This window comes from Papilio polytes, unplaced genomic scaffold, assembly GCF_000836215.1.
Source record: "Papilio polytes unplaced genomic scaffold, Ppol_1.0 DF822067.1, whole genome shotgun sequence".
NCBI lineage: Eukaryota > Metazoa > Arthropoda > Insecta > Lepidoptera > Papilionidae > Papilio > Papilio polytes.
The window spans coordinates 3,811,580-3,822,118 of record NW_013527137.1 but is presented as its reverse complement, the minus strand read 5'-3'; the positions used below and the strand labels follow the sequence as shown (position 1 = coordinate 3,822,118).

The 10,539-nt window shown below is 31.7% G+C and overlaps 1 protein-coding gene across 1 annotated transcript in view; it reads left to right on the top strand.

The window, feature by feature from the left end:
- LOC106106853 (chaoptin-like) overlaps window positions 1–4,863 on the top strand; it is a gene marked incomplete at its 5' end in the record, with an annotated part of 7,091 nt that extends 2,228 nt beyond the window's left edge. Inside the window, 4 exons of the mRNA XM_013287511.1 lie at window positions 868–1,019; window positions 1,092–1,202; window positions 1,274–4,263; window positions 4,518–4,863. Of these exons, the coding sequence (XP_013142965.1) occupies window positions 868–1,019; window positions 1,092–1,202; window positions 1,274–4,263; window positions 4,518–4,804 (3,540 nt within the window). The remainder of the gene's footprint in view (window positions 1–867; window positions 1,020–1,091; window positions 1,203–1,273; window positions 4,264–4,517) is intronic.
- Window positions 4,864–10,539: the final 5,676 nt, after the last annotated feature.

Here is a 10,539-nt window from a genome sequence, read left to right as displayed (position 1 = left end):
GTGAGGTTGTTAACACAAAGATATGTACGTCATACTTGCTTAATCAGGACGCATCGCGCGATGGTAACAGAGACGTTTATTCGGCAGGCAAAATAGACTTCATAATCTTCACTAAAGAAATTTACACTACAACATTTAAACTTTTCTAAGACACTATTGAAGATAAGCTGATGATCAGCACTCGGGTTATACGAGAGCAAAGTATAATTTTATTTAGTTAAACTGTACAGATACATTCATTATAATTATTTTTTTTGCATTTTATGTGTATGTAAAACTTTCGTTACCACACATGTGTATTTGTGGTAACGAAAGTTTTTATTTGCGGATAGACATATGTAAACTATCAGACTCCCACGCAATACTAATAAAAGAAACCGTAACGCTATTCCATGGACCTTCGAAATCTTGACATCGTTTACGTCAAAGCCATAGTCCATGTTGTGGGACGCCTGCCCACGTCACTGTGCGTGGAAAACTATTTATATAGAAACATAATATTGGCAAACCCAATACAGCCACTCATATCAAGTTCCTAATATAATTTACTACCATTATAATGTTACAACAATTGTTTTTCTTTGTCGCTCAATGACGTTATTGTGTGATTGTCATACTTCAATTTTGGATAGTCATATTTTCAATCATAGATATTACTCGAATTTTTAAAACGCTAAAAAGAACTGAATCCGTTAAAATAAATAATTGAATAAAATATGTCATTTAACCATGATTTATATAGTAGTGTAATTCAATTTTGATAAAAAGAACCAGGAAATCCGATGATAACAATAATCTTTATTTGCATGTTCTTTTGGTGGTATTTTTAAATTGCGCTTTATTATAAAAACTGTTTGCTTTTCGATGTTTCCAGAATGGCCCCGAATAGAGCTGCAACACCTGGATATAAGCATGTCAAATTTAGAAATCATTGCAGAAAGCGCATTAGATGGTTTACACTTACAAACACTAGTTCTTGTAGCGAACAGATTGCATCATATTGAAACTCATGCCTTTAGGTAACGATACCTTATATTTGACATTTTGTTGTTAAATGTTAGACATACTAAAAGAGAACTTTGTTGTTTTAGTTCGATGGCTAATTCACTTGCTTCTCTTGATCTCGGATACAACGATTTCACTGAGGTTCCTCACCAAGGTCTAAAAGACTTAAAAGTTTTGAACTGGTTAAATTTACAGAAGTAAGTAATTGATATTTTAATGTTGAACAATTAATAATTATGAATTTAATAAATTTGTAATTTTCTTTCAGCAATAACATAGCTCACGTCGGATCTGATTTAAGATGGTATCATTTAGAAGATACTCTAACAAGCCTCTCGTTAAGCAACAATCAAATTACAGAATTAAATGAGAAATCACTTACGAGTCTCAGTCACTTGCTACAATTAGATTTGGAAGGAAACTTTTTACGAACGATCGATCCAAACTCGCTTCCATCTTCGTTAACTGTCCTAAAGCTGTCGAATAACTTTTTAAAAAGCGTTCCCTGTGATTTAATACATAATGTTCCTAGATTACAATCATTACACATGCGACACAATATGATCAATTTTAAAGTTAACTCTAGCTGTATTAATAATAAAAGTAAGAAAATAGAAAAGGTAGATTTAAGTAATAATAAGATAAACGACAACACCGACTTTCTTTTCCTTAAGGAATTTCAAATTAGACAAGTTATTCTCGATCTAAACGAATTAACACTTGTACCAAAATTATTAGTAACGAATAATCGCGTCGAGAGATTGTCTATATCCTATAATAATCTCCGTGCTATTTATCATGATATATTTTTAGGAATGAAAAATTCTTTAGAACATTTGGAAGTAGAACACAACAAATTGTCTTACCTGCCGGACAGTTTGGCGCAGGTCGTTCGACTTCGACATTTATCTCTAGCGTACAACCAATTCGAGGTGTCTCCCTCCCTCCCTAGCCGTATACAAACGCTCTCCCTAGCTGGAAACTTTTTAACCACAATACCACCTGCACTTCATAATCTCGAAGCAGGTTCCATTCGTTATCTAGATTTAAGCTATAATCGCATATCAACTTTAAATACTAACGAATTTCGAGAATGGTCCACATCTCTATCGACTGTTATTTTAAAAGGCAATAGAATTGCTCAGATCTTCAACAACGTCTTCCCGGCGCAGATGCCAGTGAAAGAGATTAATCTCAGTTTCAACGACTTATACTACATACATCCTGAGTGCTTCTCTAATTTAACAGGTTCCTTGAATATCCTCGAATCCTCCTCGACCCTCTTTAGTGGACATTTTCCTTTTGACTTTGATGAAGGCTTAGAAAAACTTAGTTGGCTTTCGTTTGATAATAATGATTTTTATATTCTGAAATTATTAGACATGGTTGCGTTACCTGAATTAAAATATTTAAATTTAGATAATAATAGGATAATAGATATCATTTTAGAAGATTCTTATAACATTTCTTTGGCTATAGCTAATCTTAGATTATCATACAACTTTCTGAGTTACATACATAACTCGACATTTAACTTTATGCCGGATTTAAGAAATTTAGATTTATCATATAACCGAATTAGCAACTTAACAAAAAACTCTTTTTATAACTTAAACAATTTAAGATATTTGTCTCTTGCTAACAATATAATTAGTAGCGTAGAGGAGGACACTTTTGTTAACTTGCCTAAGTTGGAAGTGTTAGAATTACAAAGTAACAATTTCACGTATTTCTCGCTTAGCTCGTTAAAGAACGTTTCAGATGTACATATAACTTTTACCTTCAACATTAGTCATAATCAAATTAGAAGTTTAAAGGGTAATTCTTTTACACCCATTAGTATTTTAGATGGCTCTTACAACGGCCTAACTGAGGTGCCAAATAACTTCTTTTCTTCCATGGAATCTTCCATTAGACAAATAATCTTATCGCATAATAAAATTTCACATATCCCAAACGACGTTTTCGGAGAGTCTTTGCTTTTGGAGATTTTAGATGTACATAAAAATAAAATAAGTGTTGTCAAACGTAAAGCTTTTACTCGGCTCAAGTCTTTACAAATTTTAGATTTTTCTTTTAACGCCGTCACACAGTTGTCGGTCGAACAGTTTTGTAACTTAAGTAAATTAAAGTATTTAAAAATGGACCACAATAATTTAAGATTGCTACCTAGGGACGTGTTTAAAAACACGAGAATAGAACATTTGGATATAAGTTATAATGAAATTTCTCTATTCCCCGTAACGGCTCTATCGCAAGTTGGTTTCACTCTGCGATATCTTGATTTATCGCATAATCGAATAGAATACCTCGATAATAACATATTCCGAAATACGCAGTTTCTGTTGAGCCTCAATTTGAGGAATAATTTATTGACTGTATTATCCGATAACACATTTTCCAGCCTCGTTGGCTTGCGTCGTTTAGACCTTGGGGGTAATGTAATAAAGGCTAATTTCAAAGAGCTGTTCCACAATCTTCCAAACTTAAGATATTTAAATCTGGCCAACGTAAGTTTAAAGTCTGTGCCTTATCTTCCGCTGGCAAACTTGACGACTCTTAATCTGACATCAAATTTTATTTCCAGTTTCAAAGAGACTGATGTCAAACGCCTTGTGAGTCTTCGCCACTTGGACGTTAGTTACAACCGTCTTAATTATCTAGTGCCAAATATGTGGTATCATTTAAAGAATTTAAATGAATTAGATATATCGTACAATCCTATTGAAAACATTAATATAAATAGTTTTAAGTGGTTAAGTAATTTATCATACTTAAATATAATTGGGCTCAATAATTTAGATGTAATCGATGTAGAATCCTTCCGTCCTTTGATATCTCTACGATCTATACAACTTCAGACCTTATCGCCAGTTAACCTTCCCAACTTTTATATATCTAACTTAACATATTCAATACCCTCGCTAACTAAGTTGATTATTCACTGGACTGATGAAAACATGGACATCCAGTTACATGGAATCGACTCACGTAACTTACGATACTTGGAAATAAAAGGAGAACGTTTAAAAAATATATCAGACGACGCATTTGAATCCTTCGCCGAAAATCATGAAATCTTTATCAAGATAACTGAAACGTCGATAACAACATTACCAAATAAATTCATGAAACATCTTGGCCTCGTTCCACAACTGGGGATCGACCTAAGTTACAATAAAATTGAAAATCTTAATCCGGCCATATTCTATCCGAACTTCACTAGCTGGAGCCACGTCGCTACCAAACTATTATCAGGTAAAGTTATAAAGTTTTAAAAAGTTTAATCACTCTTTTTATTCTTCTGACATTTTAATGTATAAATATTAACTTTTAAAAGTAACTTAATATTAATTAGACAATAAGTAGAGCAAAAAGATTTAGTGCTGGTTATTATGAATTTTAATGAATAGGTCAAATAGCATCAGCCCAAAGCACTGCTGGACATAGCCCGCATGGTCTCGTATTGTGTATATTAAATGTACAAAACTAATGATATACTTGCTTGCCAGGTGGCCTGATCCTGACGGGCAATCCATTACGCTGCGAATGTGAACTAAACTGGCTGGGCGCTTGGCTACGGCGATGGTTTCAAGAAAACGAGGCCGGTACAGAACTACGAAGAGCTGTTAGAGATGCGTTTTGTATCGACAAGAACAATCGTAGAGTGCCTCTAGTTCAGTTAAGAGCAGACGAAGCCGAATGTCACGCTAGCGCGCTCTCCAGTGACGCTCAGCCTAACTACACTAATATTCTCTACATGGTAATCATTACTCTGTGTACACTCGCACTAAGGTGATAAATATTAAGAAAGTAATTAGTCTAATTGTACATATTTCTCTGTTAAGGTTTTTACTGAAATTGTTTGATTGATCAATTGAAAATATTTGTAAAACAAATATAATTTAACTGTATTATGTTGAAAAGAATTGGAATCATATACGATTTGATGTTAATGATGAATTTAAAAGTTTCGTATTGTAATGTTTTTGACTCCACCTTTGATTGTAGTGAGCATTTTAGTTTGTAGGAAAATGTATAACCTTTAAAATGTAAGATCGATGTAAATATGTAAAAATAAATATTTTTATGAGTCAATGCTTTTTATTACTTCTCATATTCGTAATATTAGATAATTATCCTTAAAATTAATAAACTTATAGTCAACTCTTTGACCTGTTTAGCAATAAATAATAATAAAAAAGATTTTTTTTCGATTACAAAATCACTTCAGTAACAATGACAACAAATTAAAAAGAAATATACATCGATCCCACGTGGAATAAGTCTAGAGAGACGAAGAAGGACAATTATTTCGCTTTGGACAACAATTGTTAAACTAATTTGTGTGCAGAGTAACAACTCCCATAGGATACAAATCAAATGTCACGTCTCAATTACATCCCAATGCCGCATTTGAATTAACTAACTCATGATAATACATCAAATAATCTAAAAAAGTACAAGATTTAAAAACATTGATTCATTGTTACAATAAATTGCAACTCAAGTTTACTAATAGAAAAGATTTTTGAACTTTACATGATTGTTTAGAAACATGTCTTAATTAATTTTATAATGTTATATCCTTTTAAAAACATTATACTGTTTATAAAAAGAAACTACAAGTACTGACAGTGTGCTTTAACGTGAATAGCTGCGATATGAATAAACTTAGTCAAGAACCTCCGCACTCGAGGCTTAAAGTACGTACCGAGCTTAATATCTAACGCAGGCTTCACATAAAGTTCTCAGTAAGGATTTGGAGCGTTACTTAAGACTAGTAATAAAGTTACAAGCAAACACACTACATAAGTATTTAATTAATTATATTTTTTCTGAATGTATATAAGCTAAAATAATGTTAGAGCGAACATTTAAAAATGTAAATCTACTCAACTACGATCGTAGGTGATTTAGTGAACTTCATAAGAAAGTGTAAAAAATGTCAAACAATGTAAAAATAGATTAGAAGCCAGCAAATGACTAATTCGATTTGCGCTTGTGTGGTTACAGTTATGAGTATTCCTTATAATTTCATATTGTACGAGGTCTACGTACGTTTGACATAAGCCCGAAGCCTTCGTTGTCGACCTGAAATATGATAAAGTCCCAGCGGAGAAGCCAGACCGCCACAATTCCAATTCAATCCGCATACACGTAGCGTACGTACAACTCCTTAAGGCATTATCCTTAATAGAGTATTTGTTAGTAATGTACTATTGATTTTATTGAAAATATTTATTTTTCGATATCCTGGCTTTTAAAAGGACAAAATTAATGTCGCATCGCTACGTTCGTCTTCTTACAAATAACATTCCAAAGTAGTCTCGGTTTTATTTTAACTGTATGGTAAAGAGAATGTTTGATCCAAGATAACATATTTGCTACACAATGTTGAGAATGCAGCTGAATAATGTACATAAACACGCTGATAGCTGCATTTACATTACCTACAGAGATAATATAAATACATAGTTTAAAACGTAGTTAAAGCTTATTATTGAAAGTCACTATGTACATTGTCTTTAACAGTGTTTCCCGTTGGGCTGAACGTTCTACCGAACAATTGTCACTATGGGAGTGTTATCCCATTGGGCCGATTAATTGTACGGATTCAATTGGTCCAACGGGAAATACTGTATGGTTGAAAATTAAATATTTTCAATAAAATAAATCAATTGAATGCATTACACGGAAATTACACTTTTGCAAAAAGTTACAAAAGTTCAAAGTTGTAACACTTGCATACAAACACAAAATAAAAAGATTAAACTTCCAATATCGGATAGAGGCATACGGGTAACGTCAGTAGAAGAGAAAAGACAAAAAGGTTTCATTGAAAAAAAATAGTTTGTTAAACCAACTGAAAAAGAGGACACCACATGTGCTGGAGGTAAAAGCGAAACCCCTTTGTCTCTCTAGAATGTGATAGTGAAAATCAATTTAGGGCTTTTGTATCGCTAGAGAAAGAAATTTGTTTCTCTTTTTTCTATTTAATCAAGCGATGAAATTACTACAATATTGGTGGACACATATTTTCTTTTTCGTGTTTTAATCTAGCTTTTGCTGGAGGCTTTATCCTCACGAAATTAAAAGACAAAAAATCTAGCACTAAAAGGTTACATATTTAATTCAGTAATATTGTAAGTATCACATCATACTTTCATACTAATATTATAAATGTGAAAGTTTAGATGGATGTATGGATGGATGTTTGTTAGAGTTTGTAGCCTAAACGGCTGAACAAATTTCCATGAAATCTGGCATAGACGTCTACGTCTATATGTTCTTCCACATAGATGTAGACGTCTATGTGTGTGTGTGACTATCCTAGAGGATAGTCTGGAAGAACACATAGACGTATACTCAATTTATTTTTTTTAATTCCAGGCGGACGAAGTCGCGGGCGAAAGCTAGTAATAAAATGTTTTTGAATTCAGTCCAGTACACAAAACTATAAAACAAAACAAACTTAGTTCAAAACACAAATTTTCTTCTTAATAATTGAAACATTCGTGTAATATTCTTTTTTCAAAAATTAAGGAAACAATTTAATTTTAACAGTCACAACAATAGGTACCCATATTTAACTTATACTAGAAGTGGACCCGAATTAACTTAAGTATTTTGATCTCCAGCCCACACAGCTGTATAATTGTATCAAACATTAAAATATTCACGAAAGGAGATAGTTTATATTTGTAAAGGTCAAAGGTTTTTACTTGAAACCCAATATTCTAGAATTTGTTTCATATTTCACTCTTCGACATTAGATCCGACGTGACCTTTCAGCGATCGATGGATCTTAGAAAATTATTATAGTTAAGTTCTATTATATTTTTAGCTGAATAAATTATTCATGGTTTTTATTACAAACGTATAATTATAATTTAAACTAACGTGTGTTGAAAGTTGTGTTTTGCTATTTAATAAAAAAGGCAAACTTAAGTACAGACTAATTAAGAGAAAAAATAGTTTAAAAATAATCTTCATTAAAAAATGGCCCTTGAAAATGTCAAAGAGCCCAAACAAAGGTGTAACCGTGAAATCACCTGCTGTGAAACTAATATTGAAACATATTTTTGTCTCCATTTTATCAATGTTTATGAGAGAGATGACAGTATGTTTTACACAAGTGTTTCGATAGTGCAAACTCACAGTTAGTAAGCCCTGAACACGACACAGATAAATTGTGTCAAGAATGTTTGACCTCCTTTCTTCGACTGCCAGTAACTTGGCCTAAAATTTTCATTGAGAAAAAGCTGTAGTAAAATATTACAACACACTTACAAATTACTTGCTTTTGTACTGTAGGACTTTAAAATTAGAGCAAAGTTAGTATCAATTTCGTTCCGCAACATTTAAAAATAACTACATACTTATGACCTAGATGACTCGATAAAGCAATAAAACATTTACTTTATTAAAAAAAAAACAGAAAAGCTATTACTGTTAAAAATTATTAAAAATCGTAAGTGTTTTGTTTATTAAGGCATAAGAACCCACCTTATTAAATTTGGCCTTCATTTTTTTAACTTAGTTCTAAAAATATACAAAACTCTTTGATTTTAGAGCTTTTTAGCGTTGAAAGTCAACATCAGCTTAACATAGCAAATGTGAAATAAAATTTTCAGCTTCAGTCAAACGTAAACACACGCTTTGAAGTAGACATAACTTAATTCACTAACGAGTCAGTTCCCGGTTGAGTGCGCATTGCAACTCCGCGCATGCTCGCCTCTTATTGCTACAGCTCTGTTTGTCTTTCCTAAATTAATGTATTTTACTTTGCAATACTGGTTAGAATCAATAATTTTTTATTCGTTGATTCACAATCATCGTAATAAAATTATTCAAATGAACAGAACACATGATTGTAATATTCATAAAAGTCTTTGTGTGTATTATAAATAAATAATTCACCAAGGATTACACATAAGAAGATCCATTCCTTTCCAGGTTCAAAACTACATATATTAATTTAAAGAAAATTAGATAGGTATTTGTTAACCGCATTCTCACGTTTTGAATTAAGAATTTGATATTAAGTGTTTTATGGTGAAATAAGTTTTGCTATAACATGTAATTAAGTTTCTGTAAAATTACTTAGCTTTCTTCCTTACGTCGAAGTAAATCTATTTAAATTTAAACTCAACAATCTCTCTTAAATCTTACTGTGTCTTAATCTTACTGTCTACTTAAGCGTGCGCAAACCTAAAGGTAACACATAGCACAGCTGTTTAGTCTCGGTTTGATTCCTATAAGCTTATATGGAGGTGCGCCCATTATTCCATTTTTAGTTGTGCAACTAAATAGTTGAATCGGCTGCAAAACAATTGACAATCAACAATCGCACGACAGTTGTGCGATAGTTTAGTCATATATGTGACGGGTGCTCTTATAATACACATGAATTATTTCAAAATTCCTCTTACCATAAATTACTTTCTTCGACATTCGGAAAACGGATTATTATGTCATAACGAGAATTTATGTACGAATTGTTAAAGATAATCCGATCCGCTTCTGGCATAAATAAATTGAAATTTTCGATATAATAGGCATATTCTTTTTGGTTTACACATTTACTTTTCTATTTGCCCTTAGTTCAACTATACCATGCATCGGCTAATTTTAATGTAGTTAATTCAAAATAAACGTTGGCTCGAGTAAACGAGAACAGTTTGAATAACGAACAAAAAAATTAAACGCTTCAATAAAAATATTACCAGAATACATTATTTACGTGTTAGAGAAAAATCAAAATGCCCGCTCCATTTTTACTTTCACAAAAATCGTTGAGCAAAAACACTAACAAGCGCTCGCCAAAAAATGCAAATAAAAAAGTAGTTTTCTAACAATCAATTTTACATTCATCGTTTTTAAGCCAAAGCCTTGATTGTTTTATTGGTTTTAAATCTACTGCCGATTGCAGATTTACAGTTTCTAAAAAGTTTATATGAACATGGATTGAAATAAGCAATAACTTCTACTAATATCGTTGAGTCTATCAAGTATTCTTTAACGCTTTTATGTGAATAAAATAGGATAAAAATAAAGTTGAAAATACGGTAAGAAAGTAGAAATGAGTAATAGTCGTAAAATAATTAACTAACGATAAAAATTGTTGATTTACTTTAAAAAAATCTAAATGTACTTCAACTTCTTTAACACTTAGATGTCTATTTTTAGTGCGTGTTATGTTTAGTTTAATTTTAGTTTTTTAGGGCATGTTATGTTTAGTTTTAGTTTTTTCTTTAGGACTTAGATGTCTATTTTTAGTGCATGTTATGTTTAGTTTAGTTTTAGTTTTTTCTTTAAGTTTTAGATGTCTATTTTATAGTGCATGTTATGTTATGTTTAGTTTAGTTTTAGTTTTTTCTTTAAGGTTTAGATGTCTATTTTTAGTGCAAGTTATGTTTAGTTTAGTTTTAGTTTTTTCTTTAAGACTTAGATGTATATTTTTTAGACGCGACGGGCAAACTACAAGTAATGCTGAAAATTATTGAAAAATCTCTTAACTATTAATTAACA